The sequence below is a fragment of the Saccopteryx leptura genome, chromosome 1, assembly GCF_036850995.1.
Source record: "Saccopteryx leptura isolate mSacLep1 chromosome 1, mSacLep1_pri_phased_curated, whole genome shotgun sequence".
Classification (NCBI taxonomy): Eukaryota; Metazoa; Chordata; class Mammalia; order Chiroptera; family Emballonuridae; genus Saccopteryx; species Saccopteryx leptura.
Window position 1 is genome coordinate 176,271,571 of NC_089503.1, and position 22,425 is coordinate 176,293,995.

The following is a 22,425-nucleotide window of genomic DNA, read 5'->3' on the forward strand; positions in this document are numbered from 1 at the left end:
TGCACTTGGCACTCAGTGAATGGCAGCTGTAATTTTTATTATTTCTCACAAACCCAATCTCCTTCTGGTCTATCCTGGTTAGTTAATGCAGTCACTAAGCTGGGACCTCAGCCTGGCCTCCGCACCTGCTTCCCCTGCACCTGTCCCCATATCATGGGCCTGTTTGCTTCCTGAGCTCAACAATGCCCAGAAGCCCTTACTAACTGATAGCCCAGTGGTCTGCTAAGTACACAGTGGGAGCTGTGAGCGGGAGGAGCCTCAGCTTATCTGCTTCAGCTTATCAATTTAAACAAACTGGGTTTTCCACAACCAATTATGATATAAGGAGCTTTGCGGGGGCAGGGGTGGGGGAGTCCTTAAGCCTGTGGCTTAACCTCTTCAACTAACTGGCTTTTACCCAGATGGCTGCAAGACTCAAATGACTGTTCTGCAAGGCTTCCAGAGATTCCTTTTTTTAAAAAAGATTTTATTTATTCATTTTAGAGAGAGTAGAGAGAGAGAGAGAAAGAGAAGAGGGAGGAGCAGGAAATATCAACTTGTAATTACTTCCTGTATGTGGTTTGACTAAGCAAGCCCAGGGTTTCAAACCGGCAACCTCAGTGTTCCCAGGTCAATGCTTTAGCCACCACACCACCACAGATCAGGCAAAGATTCCTTTCTTAAGCAAAAATGCCCTGAGCCCTCCCTGCCTAAAACCCTCCTGTGGCTGCACCTGCCTTCTAATGGACCCAGGCCTGCATCTTCATGGTCTTCACTGCTGGGCAGTGGCTTCCCCTCTGGCTGAGGGTTGGAAGCTCTGATTCTGAGATTTTGGTGGGAGATGAGGATCTGCCACATTTAGAGAGGCAGAAAAGACAAGGAGAAGGCACTTCCAGTGGAGGAAATGGGGTGAGCATGTTATAAAGTAGTGTACTTTAATCCACAGGTTACATAGAGACACCAAGGCAGGTTACAGAAGAAAGTTTTGAGGAGTTTATTAATTAACCGGCTAGCTACACAGGGCACAATCCCAAATCATGTAGGGCCTCATACAGTTCTGAGCCTGCTTTTATACAAGATCAAGTACTGGTTGGGGTGGGTAAGGAGGGGCTTGTGAACCCTTTGTCTAGAGTAGACCTATATGTTACTCTCATGACTTTAGGGTAAATCCAAGTATAGGAATTCTTGATTAAGGTACATAAACATTGTTTTCTAAGGTTTTCAGATAAATTCTATCTTCTTTGCTCTGTGTGGCAAGTGCCCCAGGCACCCTTTCAGAGAATTCTAGGAATTAGCTAAATTATTATTAAGTGACCCAGTTGTTCTTATAAACCAGGAAGCTCCTGCATTCTTCTCTTTCCATTCTCTACAAAAAGGAGGGGGTAAGAAGCCTGACTTTTCCTCTTTAAAATGGCTGCTAATGCTAAGTTTTACGGTTCCTTGGCACCTTATCACAAGCAAAGACCATGGGGGAGCAGGTGGATAAGGGCAGGTCTGGGGTCCAGATGGAGCTTTTTAGAGAGTTGAGGGTAATAAGGTTGGAAACTGAACTCAGTAAGTGCTAGTTTTCTCTCCATTTCCCTTAATTTGAAAAGGCAGGTGATCCATCGGTTTGAGAACCAGGTCTGGGCACCAGGTCTGGAGCCTGAGATCCCCGGGGGCCAGGGGCCAGGTTCCCACCCAGACCAGAACTCTGGCTCCAGCAGGCCCTGACTCTGGGGCCTGACTTCCTAGTTAATTTCTCTGAGCCTCCAATTCCTTGACCAGTACCATAAAATCAACAGCAACCTCAGTTTTTAGAGCTCACCTCCTGCCAGACACCAGCCCAGCCATTAGTCTCATTGAATCCTCACCTCCACTCTTGCAGGTGGGGACTGCTATTGTCCTCAGACTTGCGCATAAATTCCTGGAGGGTAAGTAGATAGCCCATAGTCAAGTGACTAGTAATTTAGCCGACTCTCAAGGTTTCGGACAGGACTAGTGTGTATTGATTCAGATAAGCTACAAGAAGCCTGAACACAGTGGCTGATAGGGCTCCTCAGCCTGGGAAACCTAGGGGAGGGGCCCAGGTGTGTGGGCAGCCAGGATGGCTGCTGTCCCACCTTTCCCACCTGGAATGACGAAGACAATGGCGAGGGACAGAGGACCAGGGCTGTTCCAAGAAGGAAGATTCAAGTGCTCCCATGTCTAACAGACACTAAGTTGCTTTGTTTTGTGAATACATGAAATCACCTTCCACAGTTGGCACGCCCCACCCCTCCCACTAGATACATGTGTCTCTAATCGGTTTCTCCCCAGGACACCCCACCCTGGATTTTGTCACCTGACCTGCATTAGTTCCCTCCCCCGGGGGGGGAGGGGGGCTCACTGGTTAGTGCCTGCCGCCCTCTAGTGACGCAGGGGAGCCTTTCCTCTACAGCTGGACAATGGGGCGTGGGCAGAGCTGGGCTTGCAGGACTAGCTCTCCTATGGGCCTGCTGTGTAAAAACATTTTTAGGAGCCACCTGCTGGCCTTGAGAGCTCATCTGTGAGATGAGTGGGAGGGAAATCAGAAAGAGGACTTAAAATCTGAAGGCTGGGATCGTGGCCCCAGCCCCCCCTAGTTGCCTTAGGTAAGTGTCTTCAGTTCTCCAGGTGTTACATGGGGCTGCTCACACCCTCCCCACCTGCCTTCTGGGATCGCTGTAAGAATCCTGTTGGATGTGATGAGTGAGCATCTTGTCAGTTCAAAAGCGCTATTAACGAGCAAAGTGTTGTTGTGTTCATGAGAAAATAACCAACAGAATAAGGTCCAGGCGGCTAAGGGTCAATGAAGGGCAGGGAGAGAGGCCGAGAGCTGGGGTAGAGGGGTGAAGAGAAGGGGGAGGCATCCCCAGGAGACGGTGGGGTGGGTGAGCAAGCTCCAGGAAGGCAGGGGCTCTGGCAGACACAGACACATCTGTTTAGGGCGGCGGGAGCATGGCCGGGCGATGCGGGCAATGCTGGAGGAACCGAAGTCAACACATGCTCAGTTCTTGTTCCTTCCCCTGAATTCAAAAGGCAGGGAGAAAGGACGCTTTTTTTTGCTTCTATAAAACAGGAAAAATTACATTGTCTGCTCCTCTGAGCGGGCTTGCCAGGGCCTGGCACTCTCAAAACAAGGTCCCCACCCACTGAAGGTGGTGAGGAGGCCAGCCCTGCCCCCACTCTGTATTCTGAGTCTCCTTCCCAGGCACCTGCAGGGACCCCTGAAGAATTAGCCCCGCCTACATCCCCACACCCCTCACCCGGCCTAGATTTCAGGTCGATCCTTGTGTTCTGGAAAGGAGGGCCCCTGGGGCAGAGAGGGTGGCAGTGCCTGCCTGGGGCAGGACAGTCAGCACTTCAGGAAACAGGTTTTAGGCACCCAGACCTTTCCTCTCACTGGCCGTATTCCTAACTTGCCCAAGTCTCAGTGTTTCCATCAATACAATGCAAAAATAATAAGTACATTATAATTATGCAATTAAAGAACGGATTGATGTTCCTGTTTCTCTCTCACTCTCTCTTCCTTTCTCTAAAATCAGCAAAATAGATATTTTTTAAAAGATTAAATAAGATTATGTATCTTGCACACAAAATATAATGCCTGCCCTTGGAAAGAAACCACGAATTTGTTTATTAAGGAAAAAGGTTTTAAGTTATATCTGAGAAGCTGCCTGACAAGGAACATTGGTTGGGCTTCCCTGCTGATGAAAACAGGAAACCGTACAGTGTGGGAGGTTGCAGAAAGGGAGAGACTGTGTCAGGGCCACACTGTACCTGCTGAGGTGCCGCCAGGCTGTGGACTGTGACTGCACTGTGGAGTGGAGTGCAGTCAGGTTCTCAGGAGTCCCTCTGAGCGTTGCTTAGTAACGGTCACCTAGGGACACGATGAAGCATAGCATGTTTGTGTTTGGCGTGGCCAGTGGGGAGCAGTGGAGACATTTTTTAATCTCCTAACTATGATGATCATGCCTGCTTATGGCAATCAGCAATCTAAAGCAAAATGAAGAAAAAAAACCAAGTGAGAAATGAACTGTAATCCCACTTCCCCAAAGTGACTATTGTTCACAGTTGGAACAGAGGTTTGGGGTCCTGAGAGAAGCCAGTCATTAAATGAGGACTGATAGGCCCAGCTGCCTCAGGGACCCTGACGGGGAGAGGCCTAAGGAGGGGCACGAGTGGGCGGGGTAGGGGTTGGCTAGCCCCCTTCCTTACTCTCTCATCCCCCTCCTCCACACTGCCTTTTCCTCTGGCTTCCCATGTTTTCACATGACCTCTCTGTGTCCACATCTGTCCTTGGCCCCTGCGCCACTCAGAACAAGGACAGAGTGTTACTGACTAGGGCACACTGAGGCGTCCTTACAGGACACTAGGCACAGAGGGACTGAGCGTCTAGCACACCTTTATTGAAAACACTGCACTCAACTTCAAAACTGGCTCTTACCCCTCAAATGCATGCAGGGGCCTCTGGGTGCCTTCCGGTGGCTCCGGCACCTGGTGGACAGTGCACGGCCTTGGAACCTCTGCCCAAGCCTGACACGCTGGGGCCCGAGGGAGTTGCCAGCCTCTGGCTCTGCCTGTAACTCCAGCCCCAGGGCTAGTCAGGCCGGTCAGCCCAGTGAGAAGGCGGGTGCTGGGAGGGCAGGCCCGAGGTCCACAGGGGAGGCGACCAGAGCTATTTTCCGAGGGGTGACCCCTTTCTCCCTCTCCCTGGAGGACCTTCAGTCAAATCTGACCCTGACCATACCTGGTTGAAACTCAGGGGTGAAGACAGGTCCTTGGCAGGTAAGGATGTACCTGAGCCAGGCCTACGCACCAAGGCATAAGCCAAGGTCTGGCAGTTGGTAGGTTCTCAGTAAATGTGTGTTGTTGGTGGATTTGGGCCTGGAAGGAGGTTAGGGTTACAGGAGAGGAGGGGAGGGGAGTGAGGGAAAGTCTCCTGTCACCTTGGACAGCTCACCAGCAGGCCTAGTGCAAAGAGGACAGGATTTGGTACCAGACATGGATTTGAATCCTGACACCACTTTCTGCTAATTAAAACTTGGGAGTCATGGCTAAGTAGCTTAGTTGGTTAGCATGTCCTGATATACCAAGGTTGTGGTTTGATCTGCAGTCAGTTGAGGGATTTTTTTTCAACATTTTCTTATTGATTTTAGAAAGGGATAGAGGGAGAAAGGAACATTGATCTCTTCCTGTATGTGCATCAGGGATTGAACCTACAACCTTGGTGCAGCCAGGTGATGCTCTATCCGGCCAGGGCTATTTCTGCTTCTTGACTATTACAAATAATGCTGCCTGTGTGAGATTTGTGTGTACATGTTTTTATTTCTCGTGGGTAAATGCCTAGGAGTGAAATTACTGGGTCACATGGTATTCAACTTAGCCTTTTGAGTGTCTGCCAAACTGTTCCCCAAAGTGGCTGCACCATTCTACATCCCTATGAGCAACACGAGGGTTCTGATTCCTCCACACCTCACCAGCACTCACTGTCTTTGTTCTTTTTGTGGGTTTCTTTTACTGAGTGTAAAATGCTATCTCACCAGGTTTTTTTTAAAGACTTTTTTTTAAAGATTTTATTTATTCACTTTAGAGAAGGGGGAGAAAGAGAGAGAGAGAGAGAGAGAGAGAGAGAGAGAGAGAATGGGGAGAGAAGGGGGAAAGAGCAGGAAGCATCAACTCCCATATGTGCCTTGACCAGGCAAGTCCAGGGTTTTAAACCGGCGACCTCAGTGTTCCAGGTCGATGTTTTATCCACTGCGCCACCACAGGTCAGGCCTCACCAGGTTTTGATATGCATTTCCCTCCTAATGATGTTGAGCATCCTTCCATGTGCTCATTGGCCATCTGTGTATCTTCTTTGTTGAAATGTCCATTTGAATTTTTTTGAGCAACTTATATAAACTCTGAGTTTAGTAGTCTTAGATTGTACCTAGCTTCCAAGGCCATGAGATTTTATGTAAGAGATTTGCAAAGAGCCTGCCGTATAATGGAGGCTGTCAAATGATAGCTTTTAACACTGTTGTCACGTTGGCCTGACCTGTGGTGGTGCAGCAGATAAAGCATTGACCTGGAATGCTGAGGTTGCTGGTTCAAAACCCTGGGCTGCCTGGTCAAGGCACATGAGTTCATGCTTCCTGCTCCTCCCTTCTCTCTCTCTCTCTCCTCTCTAAAATAGGCACACAGGAGTGCCCACCTGCTTCTCCACCTGTCCCCTCCCCCATTCTCTCTTCCCCTCCTGCAGCTCTGGATTGAATGCTTTGAGCAAGTTGGGGTGCTGAGGATGCCTCCATGGCCTCACCTCAGGTGCTAAAATATGTAGCTCAGTTGTCATGCAACAGAGCAATGCCCCAGATGGGCGGAGCAACAGCCCAAAAGGGCTTGCCGGATCCCCAATCGGGTGGATCCCAATCGGAGAGCATGCTGGAGTCTGTCTCTTTGCCTCCCTGCCTCTCAATAATAATAAAAAAAACCCTGTTGTCACTTTGGCCTCATAGGAAGTAGCCCTCCCTGTGGCCGTCAGGTCTGGAATGGAGCCAGGGCTGCACAGAGCCCAGTGGGAAGGTGAAGGACGAGGGGTCCAGTGTCCCAGATGCTTTGTTGAGCAATCATACATGATCTTATTCCACACCCACCAGAACCTTTTTATAAAGCATGACCTCCATATTTATGGGGAATGAAACCTTTAGGTCGGAGTTGTCCAGTAACTTCTCCAAGGCTCCCTAATCGAAATAGTAGAAACTAGGATTTGAACTCAGAGCAATGCTGCTGACACCAATGGCACAGGTAGCGAGCCCTTGGGGACAAGCACCAGGCACACCAGCCGGCTTGGGAACACCACAGGATCAGCCTGGCCGTGTGGCTGGCACACGCAGCCTTGGCTTCTGACAGGTGGCAGAGCCCATGGTTACCAACACGGGCAGCCTCACTACGGACCAGCAGTTCAACTGGGGTGAGCTGCTTACTCCCTCTATGCCTTGGCGTCTTCTATATAGTGAGGAAGACCATCGATCCCGCCTTAGAAGGCAGTTGGAGGAGCTGACATGTAGAAGACCACTTGGTTCTTCTCTGCCATTAGCTTTGGCCCATCCTGGAACACAAAGTTCCGGTCCTAACCCTGACCCTAGAGGCCGGGCTGGAGCACAGTGTTATTTCAGGCCTCAGGCCTGGCCACTATTTCCTTCCTCTCATCCCTATATCATGTCCTTAGACGGTGCTCCCCACAGAAGCAGAGAACACCTGGCTAGGGCCTCAAGCTCTCTAGAAAGATGACTTATGATTAAGCAGTAGAAAAGCAGGATAAAATAGAAAACTTTTTATTACAGCAGCTAAAGTTAGCAGAACTAACACCTTCTCAATGGTCTATCTACAAAGCAAGACTGAAAGACAGACTGGCCTCATTCTGTTTTGTGTGTGTGTGTGTGTGTGTGTGTGTGATAGAATCAGAGTCAGAGAGAGGGACAGAGACAGGCAGCAGGAAGGGAGAGAGATGACAAGCATCAATTCTTCATTGCAGCTCCTTAGTTGTTCACTGATTACTTTCTCATATGTGCCTTGACCGGGGAGCTACAGCAGACCGAGTATGCCCTTGCTCGAGCCAGCGACCTTAGGCTCAAGCTGGTGAGCCTTGCTCAATGAGCCCGCGCTGAAGCTGGCAACTTCGGGGTCTTGAACCTGGGTCCTCCGCATCCCAGTCCGATGCTCTATCCACTGCGCCACCGCCTGGTCAGGCTTGTACAGTTCTGACTACGACAATTCTAAGCTGCTCACTGTCAACCCAACAAGAAAAGCTCCTGTCATGTTTTGGCCCTCTTGCTTCCTGGATGTAGCACCGAGCGGACCCCACTTTGGGCTCACTGGAGAGCCACAGCTGAAGATCCTTCCCAGACCCTCCTACCCGAGCTGGGGTTCTGCCAGTGGGAGGTGTGCAGGGTTCCGTCTGGCTTCTATGGCACCAACCGCCCCTTCTGAGCACCTTCCCACACGAAACAGGAGGGAACACTAGGGGTGCTTGGTCTGCAGGAATTTAATTCATAACAAGGATCTGAAAACTACTTGAGCCGGCTCTCACCCTGCACGGCCTGCTCAGGCAAGGGCTCTGGTCACAGAGACGGGGAGGGAAGGAGCTGCCTTAGTCCTTCTTGCCTCTCGGGGCTGGGCTCCTAGTAAGGAGCATTCCTGAGCCGCAGGAAGACAGTGTGGACACCGTGGGGGATTCCAGCTTCACTCTGTCCAGAAGCGTCTTCTTAAGGGCAGCTGGGGAGATCTTTTCCTGGTCAGCCATGAACTGCAGCTCTCTGCAGACAAAGCCAGAGAGGGATTGAAGGAGGAATGCATGAGTAAGCAGTTGAGCCAGACTCAATGCTTTCCCATCCCCAAAACCCCCAGCCTTGTTGATTTGGTATCACCCAAAATTAGAAGCCCATACAAAACGTTCCCCTGACCTTCTCAGAAGTGCTCTTAGCTAAGTATGGGTCACTACATAGATCTAGAGCGCCAAGTGCTATCTGTGATCATATGGGCAAGAGACAGTGTAGAAAGTCACAGGGCTTGAAGTCATGCCCTTGAAGCTGAATCCTGCCTCCATCACTTATTAACTGTTTGACCCTGGGACAGCTGTCTGAGTATCAACTTTCTCACCTATATTCAAAGCTAATCCCAACTATTAGAACTGTGGTGAGAATTAAATTAAGTGAGACCTACCAACCCTTAGCTAATAAGCTGTGGTTGTTAACAGAGCACAGATTCCAACACTGCTGATGAGACCAAAGATGACTTGTTAAGGAAGACAGTGTCCAGTCCAGCCCAGGGACCAGCTGGGAATGGGGAACTGAGGGCAGAAGAGACAGACCCACCGTGTTCGGATGCAGGAGGCCTCAACTGCATTAATGAGCAGGGAACGGAAGCCCCCACTCTCTAGGAAGTGCAGGGCATGGATGGTGGCCCCTCCAGGGGAGCAGACATTGTCCTTGAGCTGGCCCGGATGCTGCTCTGAGTCCAGCAGCATCTTGGCGGCCCCCTATAGCAGAAAGGGAATATGAGAGGACAAACTGCCCGTGCAGCTTGGGACAGGCTTCCCCAAGCCTTAGCCCAGGTTCCCAACCAAGCCCTGCCCCTGGCTCTCTGAACCACAAGACCCCAAACCCATACCCAGTCCAGAACACGCAGAGAAAGATACTGACCAGCAAGGCCTGGGCCCCCAGTCGAACTGCCAGGCGCCGTGGCAGGCCCATCTTCACCCCACCATCAGCCAACGCGTCCAGGGCCATGAACGCCTGTGGAGATGCTGACTGAGTCCCGAGGCAGCAGGCACTCAAGGGCACCCCTGACAGTCCACTTTTCCCGATGACTGGAGCCAGTGCCAAGGGTCAGTTTCCCCCATCATTCAACTGTACCCACCAGGTGGGTGGCATCCCCAGCCCAAGCCTGGCTGCCATCCCACCTTGCTCCCCTGGGTCCCCAGAAGGTTGAATATATGAGGGCCTCACATAAGCAGGCCCGCTGCCACTGAGCCCTGTGACAGCGTCGATTAGGTCCTCCTCCACCTCGGTGCAGAAGCCCACGCTGCTCATGAGCTGCTCAAGGAGCTGCCCATCCTCCACCATAGCGTGGGTGCCCGTGGCGTACACCGTGGCACCCTCCCGCACCACCACAGGTGTGTTGGTCATGCAGCGAATGACCTTGGGGGCCGGCTGGAACGCCATCAGCTTCTGGAGCAAGGAAGAGGGCCAGTGAATTGCCAGGGCACAGCTCCCATGCATGCCCAGCCCTCTCATCCCACAGGGGCACCAGAGCTGAGACGGGCACCTTCTCCACAGAGCTGATGGTGACGCCAGCTGCACAGGAGACCACGATGTGCCTGGCCTGGACGTCCGCCCCTATCTCATCCAGGATGAAGGGAATGATGTGCGGCTTCACGGCCAGGAACAGGATGTCACTGTGCCACACGGTCTCCTTGTTGCTCCGGGTCAAGTTCACACCCATCTTCTGTGGGAGGAAACTGCCCAACTCACAGAGCGGGGCAGCCTCACCCAGCACAGACCCACCCAAGGAGCAGCTGACGCCCTGCCAAGCCTACTTTGCCAAATTCCCTGCCTTGTCCCCTCACACCCTGCCTCTACCCCCAATGTTGCTACTGGGCAAGTGAGCACAGGTGCATAGCATGGACAAATTTCTCTGTGGCAACCACGAAATGTGTCCCACATCCCCTCCAATCCTCTGGCACCCAAGGCACCCCTCTGCCAAGTGAGAGGGCTCCATGGCTGGAAAGTGACAACGAGAAAGGTGAAATCCTGGCACCCAGCAGTTGGAAGCAGAGCTGGTCAGGCCCTATCCCAACCCTGAACATGTGTTCCTCAGACTACATGGTCTCCATGTCGCCCAGGGCACACTGGAGGACACCCGGACCTAGAGGACTCCGCACTGAGACGCAGGGCTCTGCAGGACTTGGGGCATCAGCCCTCCTAGGCACAGGCACTGCCTGTCATCCGCCTCATTAGCCATCCCCTCCCACACTGCCCAGGTCTGGGGTGAGGACTTGGAATATTCTCTTTTAGCGTGAGCGCTTACCCACACGCTCATTTGTGCCTCAGAATAACTCAATAGAGTGGCTGTCGTGGTCTCCATTTTAGAAATGAGGAAAGCTGAGGCCCAGAGTACCTTAAGGACACACACAGTCTATTAAGACAAACGAGTATTTGCTGGGTACCTAACATGTGCCAGATACTTCCCATACATAAATACTTCCATGAATCTAACCACCCCAGTGCCTGGATTTGAACCCCAGTCTGTTTTCCTGAGTGCTCTCACCACACTGAACCGCCCCAGGGAAGGTGGAGAAACCAGATGATTAGGGGCGGGGGTTTCAGCCAGCTGGTGACCAGCTCAGAGGCTCATGTGAATCAGGCCATCCTCCTGGGCTAGCGCCCTCTTCCCCACACCTCTCTACCCCACCTACCCTGAGCGCGGACACCGTGGGCAGGTCCATTTCCGGGGAGCTGGCCATTATCTTGTGAGCCGACAGGACGCCTACAACAGACAGGGCTTTTCAGCTGGGGGGCAAGGCACACCCCGTTCCCACGCTTTCCGGGGTAAAGCAGAATCAAAACCCACCACTCCCGCGCATCGGTCTCCCCCCACCCCACGCGCTCACCTGCCGCCGTGAAGCCCCGCGCCAGCGCACAGGCCAGCTGGCCCGCGCCAATGAAGCCCACGCTCATGATCCCGCGCTCGGCGTCCACCCGGCTGGCACGGGAATGCGCTCAGCGCCGGCTGGGAGGTACGGTAAAAGGAAGGCGGCGGGCGGCGGGCCGCGGAAGCCGGATCCCGGGAGTCTCCGACAGCTTCCGGCCGGGATCCCGCTACCCTCCGCGCTCACAGCCCACGCGGCAGGGCTCCACGTGGCCCCGCCCCGCCCAAGCGCCATTCTAGGCCGAGCGGGCCAATCGGAGGCGTATATGGACTGTGCGCCCGCCTTCTATGTAAAGGAGTAATTAAATACAGACACGATTAAATATTAGAAATTGAATACAGAAAACACAGAGTAGAGCCACTTTTATTCCAACAGATTATCTACGGTCAATTTTTTTTTTTTGCTAAATAATAAAAACATACATGTGGTATTAACTGGTAATATTTTCTAAAAATTTATTTTTACTCATTGATTTTAGAGTGAGAAAGGAGAGAGAGACATCAATTTGTTGTTCCATTTATGCGTTCATTGGCTGATTCTTATATGTGCCCTGACCCAGGATGAAACCCACAACCTTGGGGTATCAGGACAGTGCTAACCAACTGAGCTACCAGGCTGTTGATAAGTTTTCCAAAACATTGGGGAAAGTAACTAAGAAAGGCAGTGCTTGGTCTCCAGAGGGTGAGGTTAGGGGTATCTGGTCCCCAGGGCAATGACCTCTCAGAGTTGGTGACTCAAAGGCTCCTACATTTGCTTGAAGTCACAGCTTATGGCCCTGCAAGATCCAGAAACCAGGTGTCCTGTTTCCCTGTCCACTGCCCTTGCCCTGAAGCCCTTCACCCTGCCTCCCAACACCCTCTTGGGGGAATCTAGGTGTGTTTACAAAAGTCCAAAATGAGTCAATATTTGGGATATGGGGGTTCATTTTTAGACATCCTCCCTATCTAGGGGAAACATGGATTTTACAGTTTTGTTTAATCCATCATGTAATAGAGTAAATGAGTTCTAATTCGCTAGTTCTAATCAGAGGGTGTGTTGCCCATACATGGTTGAGAGTTTAGAATAGAAGCTCCCAGCAGACAATCCGTCCATGCTCAGCTGCACCAGCAACAAGTAAGCCAGGATTTCCTATTCAGCAACCCCCAGAGGCATTAATTACTCATGTAAGTGCTTAGGGTGATGAACACGAGGACAAGAAATGGGAGAAATCTTAGAAAGCTAAAATAGGGGCCCTAATTGAGGTATCTTGCTAACTAGAAAACTAAAGCCTACATTAAGACCCACTTTGGTGCATGTGTTTAGTTGGAGGCCTCAGTGGCTATGCCCTGCACCTACGGCGCCAGCTTCCTGGGCAGGGGCGCCCCGTCCGAGGCGCAGCTGCACCTCTGCACCCTCATGTTGGGCAGGCTCACCACCTGGGGCCGGGGTCTGCCTCCCTCCTTGATGCCGACAATCATGGGCAGCGAGGTCGTCTCGGAGGCGACGCACTGTCTCGGCCCCAGAAACGGCCACTTGAAGGTCAGGGTCTCTGGAAGCTGCTGGCAGGTGCCCACACACTCGTAGGCCAGGAAGCCCGGAGGCTCCAGGACCCAGTTCTCAGCCCACTTCATCCCCTGCAGGTCAATGTACATCTCCTGGCGGCAGCAGCGGGTGCCCTCGGTCACTGGCACCTCAGGGTCACAATTGCCCTGAGCTCTGTGGGGACAAGAAGGGGTGAAGTCAGAGGTCAGTTGGGAGGGCTGAGGTCAGGGGACTCAGGGCGGGGCCTAGTGGGGCACCTGGGAGGGAGATGTGTGATTCCTCTCGCATGTTAAAAAAGCTGGATATGGCCTGACCAGGCGGTGGCGCAGTCATCAAACTGGGACGCGGAGGACCCAGGTTCGAGCCCCCGAGGTCACCAGCTTGAGCGCAGGCTCATCTGGTTTGAGCAAAGCTCACCAGCTGGACCCAAGGTCGCTGGCTTGAGCAAGGGGTTACTCAGTCTGCTGAAGGCCCACGGTCAAGGCATGTATGAAAGAGCAATCAATGAACAACTAAGGTGTTGCAACAGAAAACTGATAATTGATGCTTCTCATCTCTCTCCGTTCCTGTCTGTCTGTCCCTATCTCTGACTCTTTGTCTCTGTTAAAAAAAAAAAAAAAGAAAGAAAAAGAAAAAAAAAAAAGCTGGATATGTGTGATAAATGGTGAACAAATAACCAGCCAAAACATAAATCAGGTACAATTTATTAAAGGTCTGCTACTATGCCAGGCACCGAACTAGGTACTTTACATGTTATCTCATATAGTACCTGCATATATCCTGACATGAACCTTGATAATGCTATGTGTAATAGCATTATCCCTACTACACATGAGGACACCAAAATATGACATGACATGCCAGAGGCCCTGGGAAGGCAGAGCTACATTTATGATTCTAAAGTCCTGTTACTTGTCCTACGAAGAAAAAAGAAAAATCTATCGAGGCCAGATGAAAGTTGTTCAACTTAGTAACAGCTCATGATAATATTTTTTAAAGAATTAATCATGGAAGGCCCTGGCCGGTTGGCTCAGCGGTAGAGCGTCGGCCTGGCGTGCGGGGGACCCGGGTTCAATTCCCAGCCAGGGCACATAGGAGAAGCGCCCATTTGCTTCTCTACGCCCCCCCCCTTCTTCTCTGTCTCTTTCTTCCCCTCCCGCAGCCAAGGCTCCATTGGAGCAAAGATGGCCCGGGCGCTGGGGATGGCTCCTTGGCCTCTGCCCCAGGCGCTAGAGTGGCTCTGGTCGCGGCAGAGCGATGCCCCAGAGGGGCAGAGCATCGCCCCTGGTGGGCAGAGTGTTGCCCCTGGTGGGCGTGCCGGGTGGATCCCAGTCGAGCGCATGCGGGAGTCCGTCTGACTGTCTCTCCCCGTTTCCAGCTTCAGAAAAATACAAAAAAAAAATAAATAATAATAATCATGGAAAAGGGTAAAATGATAATAGATTATTAGAATTATGTGTGTGTCAATGACAATATGAAAACCCATTGAAAATATCTTTAAATGTTTTCAAAAAAATGTTTGAATAATAAAAATTTCCACTATTTGAAACTGACAGGTAGTGGGGGATGAATGAGTGATGCGTCCTGGGCTGGACTGTCTGCACCCACCCACCCAGCTAGTCCTAGGGATCGAAGGCCTGAATCATCTAGTCCACGCCTGCCCACTGGAACCTACCCGAAGTCCCTGAGGTCCAGGGTGTGCAGCTCCAGCTGGGGTTCGCCGTGCCGGGTGTCCGACGGCCCCTGGGAGGCGAAGCGTACCAGCTTGTGGGCGCTGGAGGCCAGCGGACCCAGGTGCTCCCTCTGCACCGACACCCGCAGCAGCAGTGGCTCCCGGGGCCGGCTCAGCTGCTGCCAGAAGTTCACAGCCTCCGTCACGTCGAAGGCCTTCCAGCCGCTCTCGCGGATGGACACCAGCCTGCGACACCAGGTGGAGACAGAGGCCGGCGCTATGGGGTGGGGACTGGGACAATCTCTCCAACCCCTTCGCGGGGATGGACCCGCCCCTCTCGCGCCCCTCCTACCCCTCGCCCTGACTCTTCCCAAGCGCACAACCTAGCCCAGGCTTCCCCACCTGGAGTCGATGAGCGACGTGCGGTTGGAGCCGTCGTCCCGGACCTGCAGCCACTCGATGGTGACCCGGGCCCGGTCGCTGCGCGGAGACAGCAGCTCGTGCCGACGGAGCTCGGCCTCGGGGACCGACTCCTGGAAGAGACGCAGCGCGGCCTGCACCAGCTCGCTGTTGGGGGGCAGCCGCTGCTCCATGCTGAACACCAGCAGGCGCGTGGAGGCCTCGGACACCAAGAACCTGCCGGCCACCTCTGAGGACAACAGCAGGGTCAACGGGGCCTCTCCAGCCACCGGGAGAGTTCTGAGGGTACAAGGCCACTGAGGTAGTGGCCAGGTGGGGAGAGAACAGCCCTGTTCCGTCTCCCTGGGCATATCCTGGTTACCTAAAAATCCTCTTAGGATCTGTGGCCTTTTATATCAATCTCCAGGAATAGAAAGGGGCAGCCCTGGGGCCCTGAGCTAATGGTGTCGGCTGAGATGTTTAAGATCAGAATCCTCACCTTGGGGTCCTCGGGTCTGTCTCTGGACACCAGGGATATGAGCCCCAGGCCCACAGAGGCAAGGGCTAAGTAGGATTCAGGCCCACTGCAGCCCTGACAGCTGACGAACCCCGTGTTATACTTTAGAATCTGCCAGTTACCCCAACACATTTCCACTCACAATAACGCACTTGGATGTTCACAATCCTGGCAGGTAGAGCAGGCACAGTCCATTGTTACAGGAAAGTAAACAGGTTCAGAGGTGATTTGGAAACCACTGCTCAAGGTCAGGGCACGAGTAGCAGTGTGAAAATAGAACCCAAGAAGCCCCACCTCTATCCAGGCCTCTGGGGCTGAACCAGGGGTCTTCCACCACCTCTCCACCTCTGCTTCCATGGGCTCCACCTTCGTGTCTCTTACCCCCCTTTTTTCTGATGCCTTGGCTTTGGCAGTGGGTCCATTTTGGCCCGCTGGATGGGGGACCTCAGTGCAGAGGTCAGCACTCCTACAGTCCTCACTTGCCTTGTAGACCTTCCCTGGGCTTCATTTGTAACAATCTCTACCCAGCAGGAAGGGGCAGCTCTGGGACCCTGAGCTAACAGGGTGAGGTATGTGGTTCTAGCTCTGGGCACCAAGTGGGTGGGCTCCGGCCGAAGAGAGGGGCCCCAGTCAGCCTTCCCAAATCTGCACACCCAGTCTTAGCTCCCTCTCCCCCTAAGGACCAGGTGCATCAGGGAGCGAGGGCCTCACCTCGGAAGTTCTGGCTGAACCTCTTCCCACGGGAGGAAGCCACATGGCTACGCTTCAGCAGGGCCACGTACTGGGCCCTCACTTGGGCAGGGGTGACCAGCTCCTCCACGTCACTCTTGGCCAGGACGGGCACCTCACTGAGGTGCAGCTGCTGCAGCAGGCTGCCCAGGATCTGCTCCTCGGTCAAGGCCGCCCCGGGGCCACTCAGGGGCAGTGCCCAGAGCGCCCAGCAGAGCCACAGGGACCTCATGGTGCTACTCAGGAGGGGGAGCGGAGCAGATGTGTCCCCTGAGGGGGCTCCAGGAGGGTCCCAGCTGGGTGTGCTGAGAGCCAGGCTGGGCCAGCTTTATAGGCAGCCCTGGGCTGGGCCTGGGCAGTGAGAGGGAGGGCAGTTGGGAGGTCACACCCCTGACATCCTGGGAGCTCAGCAGCCAGACAGGTCCCTGTGCCCCAAGGAGGGGGCTGTCTAGAAAGGGTACCAGGGCTGTCTGCATGCCACACAGGCTTGTGTCTCTGGCTGCTGCCATCTGGCAACTCAGTAATAATTTTAGTGCCTGTTGAACTTCCCTGGCCTGACCCAGCCCTAGTCAATGCAAGCAAGCCTACTCTGTGAGAGAGAGTCCTGGGAGCCAGCCTCCTTCCTGGAGGCCAGTCTGGGTCTTGGGTTGTCACTGAGAAGACAGGGAAAGTGGCCTGCATTCCTGCCTGTCCTGGGCTTGCTCCCAGCATTTCACAGAAGCCCCTTGAGTCACTTCTCCCGATTCTCAGTCCCCACAAGGCCCCACTCCACTCTCTCCACAGTGTGTCAGGGGACCTTGTCCTCCCTTGTGACAGAAGGAGCTGGGTGCTGTCGGGACAGGAATCTGGCAATCTCTCTTCGGAAGTGCCAGGGAAAGAGACTTCCACAGTGTCTTTGCGGTTGGTCGCATGGCCACAAAGTGAGACCCCCTCAGGCACAGCATCCTCCTGGAGAGCGCTGAGTGGTGAGCCTGGCTGCTGACTCCATGCTTGAACCACCAGCACTCAGTTCGAGCCCATGTCATGCCCAGACAGGGATCAAGGCACGGGAACCTAGAAAGGAGAGGCCAGAGCTGCCCAGAGTCATGTCCCGGTCCAAAGCCGCATGGTAGGGTATCTGGGAGCCCCGTTCCTCCTCAAACACATGTGAGACTGCCCGGGGTCACATAAGCTGCCTGCTGGCTGCTAGACCTGCTAGCAAGTTCGTTAACTACTCAGTGCCTCAGTTAGCTCATCTGAAGGAGGGGCTGATAGTAATCAGGTCTACTGCATAGGACTAGTATGAAGATTAATCAACACGGATATTTAACAAATTTTCTCCTTCAATAAAACTCTTCAAAATTAAAAAAAAACAAAAAACTAATCAACACGTGTAAGACGTTTAGCCCAGTGCCTGGTGCATAGTAAGCCCATATAAGGGTTTGCTGTTATTATTTGCACAGTCATTGCAGTGCCTGGGTGTGTCCTTTCTCAATAGAGCAACAACTATTAGAGCTCACTGTGTGCCAGGTACTGTTCTAACCCTGGATATGTATTCACAACAGCCCTGGGAGGAGGGGGTCAGCACCCACCCCAGATCTTCTGCTGGACACAAAGTCAGCACGCCACACAGTGAAAAAACCTTCCTGCACTCACTAGCATGTGGAGAGCTTGGGAGGTCATCTGTTCCTAGAGGCCCTTCCTGGCCCAGGGGATTTGAGGATGTGCAGGAGGAAGTCCTTCTCAAAACCTGTGTTCTGCCATGGGGGGAGGGGGTGAGCAATAATGGTGAAGGAGAATAAGGACAGTGGGTGAGAGCCAAGGGCCCAGTGGGCAGGAAGCACCCCCTCACCCCCTTCCCAGAAGGGGATACTCTGCGTCCTCTGTAGGTATCCATGTCACTGGCAGGTCTCTTGTGCCATCTCCCTGCCACTGTGCTCCTCACACATCCCGGGCAGAGGAAGATAGAACCTCCTGGTGCTCATGTGCAGGATTTCCCTGGATGGGAGCCCAGGGACATGGTGTACAAACTGCCACCATATGCATGTGTGCAGGTACATTGAGGGGTTTTAGTAGTAAGGTGGGGGGCTTAGAATTTGTGGAAGAGGAGGAATAATAACACTGATAATAGTCATAATGGCTAACAGTGCCTATGGGCTGTGCACTGTGCTGAGTGTTGTACATACTTGAACTTTATTTATTTATTTATTTTTATTTATTTTTTTACAGAGACAGAGAGCGAGTCAGAGAGAGGGATAGACAGGGACAGACAGACAGGAACGGAGAGAGATGAGAAGCATCAATCATTAGTTTTGTTTGTTTGTTTTGTTTGGGGTTTTTTTTGTATTTTTCCGAAGCCAGAAATGGGGAGGCAGTCAGACACTCCCGCATGCGCCCGACCAGGATCCACCCGGCATGCCCACCAGGGGGCGATGCTCTGCCCATCGGGGCGTTGCTCTGTTGCAACCAGAGCCATTCTAGCGCCTGAGGCAGAGGCCACAGAGCCATCCTCAGCGCTCGGGCAAACTTTGCTCCAATGGAGCCTTGGCTGTGGGAGGGGAAGAGAGAGACAGAAAGGAAGGAGAGGGGGAGGGGTGGAGAAGCAGATGGGTGCCTCTCCTGTGTGCCCTGGCTGGGAATCGAACCCAGGACTCCTGCATGCCAGGTCGACGCTCTACCACTGAGCCAACTGGCCAGGGCAATCATTAGTTTTTCATTGCGCGTTGCAACACCTTAGTTGTTCATTGATTGTTTTCTCATATGTGCCTTGACCGCGGCCCTCAGCAGACTGAGTAACCCCTTGCTGGAGCCAGCGACCTTGGGTTCAAGCTGGTGAGCTTTTGCTCAAACCAGATGAGCCCGCACTTAAGCTGGCGACCTTGGGGTCTTGAACCTGGGCGATGCTCTATCCACTGCACCACCACCTGGTCAGGCGAACTTTATTTTTTTTAAAATGAGAGAAGGGGAAACAGACTCCTGCATGCACCCTGACCGGAATTCATCCAGAAACACCCCCCCATGTCCCCCATCTGGGGACTTTGCTATGCCCATTGGGGCAATGCTTCCAACCTAGCTATTTTTAGCACCTGAGGCAGGGGCTCCACTGAGCCATCCTCAGCGCTTGGGGCCACAGTGCTCAAATCAGTCAAGCCATGGCTGCAGCAAGAGAAGTGGGGAGGGTGTGGAGAAGCATATGGCTACTTCTCCTGTGTGCCCTGACCGGGAATGAAATTGGGACTTCCACATGCCAGGCTGATGCTCTACCACTGAGCCAACTGGCCAGGGCCTGAACTTATCATTATTTTTTAACTGATTACTTTTTAGAGAGGAGAAAGAAAGAGAGAGAGAAGCATTCCTTTGTTGTTCCACTTAGTTGTGCACTCACTGGTCCCTTCCCATATGTGCCCTGACCAGGGATCAAACCCACAACCTTGGTGTTTCAGGACGATGCTCTAACCAACCGAGCTAACTGGCCAGGACCTACACACCTGAACTCTTTATCGTCACAACTTGCCATTATTGTCTCCATTTCATAGATGAAGAAACTGAGGCATAAAAGCTAGCTTACCTGGCTTGCCCAAAGTCACACAGCTAGGAAGTGTCAGAGGTAGGACTGTTGGAAGGGAAGGAAACAGGGATTCTGTCGAATATGAACACGGGATAAGGTAAGAGGAAATACAGAAACTTTGATAGCTGAAACCAAAAGAGGAATCTCAGGGGTGACAGAATCATGGCCCCCAAACTGCTCCCCTTTCTTCTCCCCCATCTGTTTCTTTGGAATCTGTGTAATTCACAAGGAGGAATTCAAATCCCATCTTGGGGCTCACATCTCACAGAGTTTGAACACCCCTCTGTTGGGCCCAAACAGGCCCTCCTGCTCGCTCTGTGACAAGTGTAGCCTTCTTCAAAAGAAGAGTGTCGCTTTTCTTTGCAAGTGGTGATTAGCAAGGAAAGGACTTACGTGATGCAAACATTTGGGCTTCAAGTCGGGCCAAAAGGTGCAGAAGTATCACATTTACAGGCAACCCAGGACCAGTGGCCCTTGGTCCCTTGAAGCTGTTCTAGGCTGGTATTCCGTAAATATGCAAAGGTCGCCACCCTTGGTGCTGGGCGAAAGGAAGCCCTGTGGTTTATCACGGGCCAGGATGGTGCCAAAGATCTAACACCCAGGCTGCCCTTGCATACCATGGCCCCCACGGAAGGCCCCCAATATCTACACCCTGGGAGCTCCCTGGGGCTGGAAGCTTTGGAGACTCCGTACTGGTTTCATTAGGGACCTGCTCTCCCAGGCTAAGAGGCCAGACCCTGGAGCTGCTCCCTGACCAACATATGCCCACACAAGGATTCCTCCCACTTGGGGTGCCTCTGGGCTGAGAACCCACAGGAGTCCAGTGATCAGAGCCCCTTTTGCACCTGGGATAACTGACCAGTTAAATTGCAACTGTATTTTCCAGAGCACAGAGTCAAGTGGAAGGTCCCCCTCAGCTGGATTCTCTGCCACTCCCACCTCACAGGCGCCTCATGGGTCCTCCAAGCGCAAAGCCACCTCTGTAGCTGAGTCCTCAGTGGGGACTGGCACTGTCTGGGCAGCAGCCAGCATCGCCAACTCAGGATGAGTCCTGCCAGCAGGGATGGGCATCTGGCCCAGTGCCCAGGAGCTCTGAGGGGCCGCTGAGAGCCTGGGCCAGCGGCCCACCATTGGGAAACTGAGAACCTTCCCCATCATGGGGACCTACCTTGGGGGGGAGAGCCTGGGAGCATGTAGCACCTCTGGATGGTTTGTCCAGCAAGATGCCACAGCCTCCTCCTTCTCCGCTACTTTGGAGAATCAAAGGAAAATGATTCTACAGCAGGTCCTCGAATAATATTGTTTCTTTTGCCTTCATTTCCTTGTTTTAAGAAATAAGGTAAAATAATCACTTCTTGGACAGGGCCATTGTCTGGGTGGTTTGCACATTCTCCCCATGTCTGCGTGGGTTTGCTCCAGGCTCCTCCCACATCCCAAAGATGTACACGGGAAGTGAACTAGTGTCCTCACTGTCCCAGTCTGAGTGACTGTGGGTGTAGTGTGAACAGCCCTGCAATGGGTGGGCCCCCCTGGCGCCCTGAACTGCTAGGAGAAGCTCAGGCTTCCTGAGACCCTAAATTGGAATCAGCGGGTTGGAAAATAAAATAATGATCTTACTAATTTTTATTCGTCTTTCTTAAATGTATGTATAGCTCATAGGAATTTAACTCATTTCTATCAATGAGCCTTTGGTAACTAACATTGGTTTCCTTATACATCATTTTCCCTTAAAGTAGTAGTTTCCAAGAACCTACCCATGACTTTAAGTGAAGACCCACTGTACAAGTGATCTTCCTTCCTTGTAGAGTCAGAGCTGAAATGGACTATCCAGGCCATTGCTCTGCCCCCAGTTTTTAGAGCTAAGAAAACCAAGGCTCTGAGAGGTGGCAATGTCTCCAAGCTCACACAGTTGATGGATGCCTGAATGAAGTCATGTCTTCCGATTCCCACTCCCAAGCCCCTTCCACGCTCTGAAGCTATTTCCAGTGCAGCTTGTCTGACCCCCTGAAGCTGGAGGGAGGCAGCCATCAGCCCCAGGCAAGCTGGGGACCCAGGCAGGCCCGGTAGGGGCAGGGCTGGGCAGGGGCAGCCTCAGAAGCAGACAGACAGAGGATAAATCTCCAGACTCCTTGGCTTCCTGGACACAGACTCCTGGTCCCAAATGTGGATTCCAGGCGGCCTGAAATTTTGCTGGGGGGAAATAAAATAATTGAGCAATTAGCTAGTGGCCAAAAGAAGACCAGGAGTGTGGATTGGGAGACTTTTTACAAGGGACTGGGAGGTCAGGAGGCAACCACCCTTTGTCATGCAGAGGAGGGAAGCAGGCCTTCTGTCTGAGTGCAGGTCTGGGTGAGGAGTCTGGCCAGTCAGTTGTGCGGTCAGGGTGAGCTTAAAAAGCAGGAAAACCATAAAACAGCCTCTTCTGACATGGGGGAGGAAAGACTACTCATAAAGCTGTTGAAATCAGACTGCTGTCTGCCAATACTTTCTAAAGTGGATGAAGCCCATACTGTTTACCAACCCGTATTGTTAAGGACTTTTAAATTTTGTGAAGCCTTTTTTTCCCCCAAAGATACTACGTTGTAGATGCTCTAAGTGTAACTCTATGGTTACTGTAGGAGAATGCAGATACTTTGCGCTCCCGTGCATATCCTTAGGACCAAGGGCACTTAAAACTGGTCTCCTCTGACCCAGACGCCTTCCAGCCCGCTCTGTCTGTCCTCTCTGGACTGGACTCTGTGGTTTCTGCAGTGGTGCTCCTTCATCTGGTGGCATTCCACACAGCGTGGCCATCTCGGAACCACAATGCCAGCTGCCCCTGAGTTTTGGGGTGGGCCCCGTTCCTCACCTCCCCTCAGCCCCAGACAGCT

At 52.7% G+C, this 22,425-nt stretch overlaps 2 protein-coding genes across 4 annotated transcripts; both read right to left on the bottom strand.

The window, feature by feature from the left end:
- Nucleotides 1-7,987: 7,987 nt before the first annotated feature.
- On the bottom strand, nt 7,988-11,378 carry PYCR2 (pyrroline-5-carboxylate reductase 2). Of its 2 annotated transcripts, none has more exons than XM_066381319.1 (7): nt 11,132-11,375; nt 10,937-11,007; nt 9,787-9,966; nt 9,468-9,689; nt 9,162-9,254; nt 8,835-8,998; nt 7,988-8,276 (listed from the first exon to the last, which is right to left on the bottom strand). In XM_066381319.1, the coding sequence occupies exons 1-7, from the start codon at nt 11,196-11,198 to the stop codon at nt 8,111-8,113; spliced, it is 963 nt and encodes a 320-aa protein (XP_066237416.1). In that variant the 5' UTR covers nt 11,199-11,375; the 3' UTR covers nt 7,988-8,110. The 2 variants fall into 2 exon arrangements, 1 of the variants encoding a protein (XP_066237416.1); XR_010751077.1 differs by having other exon boundaries at nt 8,137-8,276; nt 9,130-9,254; nt 11,132-11,378.
- A 1,123-nt stretch (nt 11,379-12,501) lies between these two features.
- Nucleotides 12,502-16,240, bottom strand: LOC136389105 (left-right determination factor 2-like). Of its 2 annotated transcripts, XM_066360891.1 has the most exons (5): nt 15,991-16,240; nt 14,984-15,012; nt 14,766-14,881; nt 14,367-14,609; nt 12,502-12,865 (listed from the first exon to the last, which is right to left on the bottom strand). In XM_066360891.1, the coding sequence occupies exons 1-5, from the start codon at nt 16,238-16,240 to the stop codon at nt 12,502-12,504; spliced, it is 1,002 nt and encodes a 333-aa protein (XP_066216988.1). The 2 variants fall into 2 exon arrangements, with proteins under 2 accessions (XP_066216988.1, XP_066216987.1); XM_066360890.1 differs by having other exon boundaries at nt 14,766-15,012.
- Nucleotides 16,241-22,425: the final 6,185 nt, after the last annotated feature.

Excerpts from the sequence above, each read along its gene's own strand:
- PYCR2 (XM_066381319.1), bottom strand. The coding sequence starts at position 11,198 with ATGAGCGTGGGCTTCATTGGCGCGGGCCAGCTGGCCTGTGCGCTGGCG. Across the intron at positions 9,967-10,936 it reads CCACGGTGTCCGCGCTCAGG|AAGATGGGTGTGAACTTGAC; the intron begins GTAGGTGGGGTA and ends TTCCTCCCACAG. Across the intron at positions 8,999-9,161 it reads TGGGGGCCCAGGCCTTGCTG|GGGGCCGCCAAGATGCTGCT; the intron begins GTCAGTATCTTT and ends TTTCTGCTATAG.
- LOC136389105 (XM_066360890.1), bottom strand. The coding sequence starts at position 16,240 with ATGAGGTCCCTGTGGCTCTGCTGGGCGCTCTGGGCACTGCCCCTGAGT. Across the intron at positions 14,610-14,765 it reads ACGTCGCTCATCGACTCCAG|GCTGGTGTCCATCCGCGAGA; the intron begins GTGGGGAAGCCT and ends CTGGTGTCGCAG. Across the intron at positions 12,866-14,366 it reads CTGGACCTCAGGGACTTCGG|AGCTCAGGGCAATTGTGACC; the intron begins GTAGGTTCCAGT and ends TTGTCCCCACAG.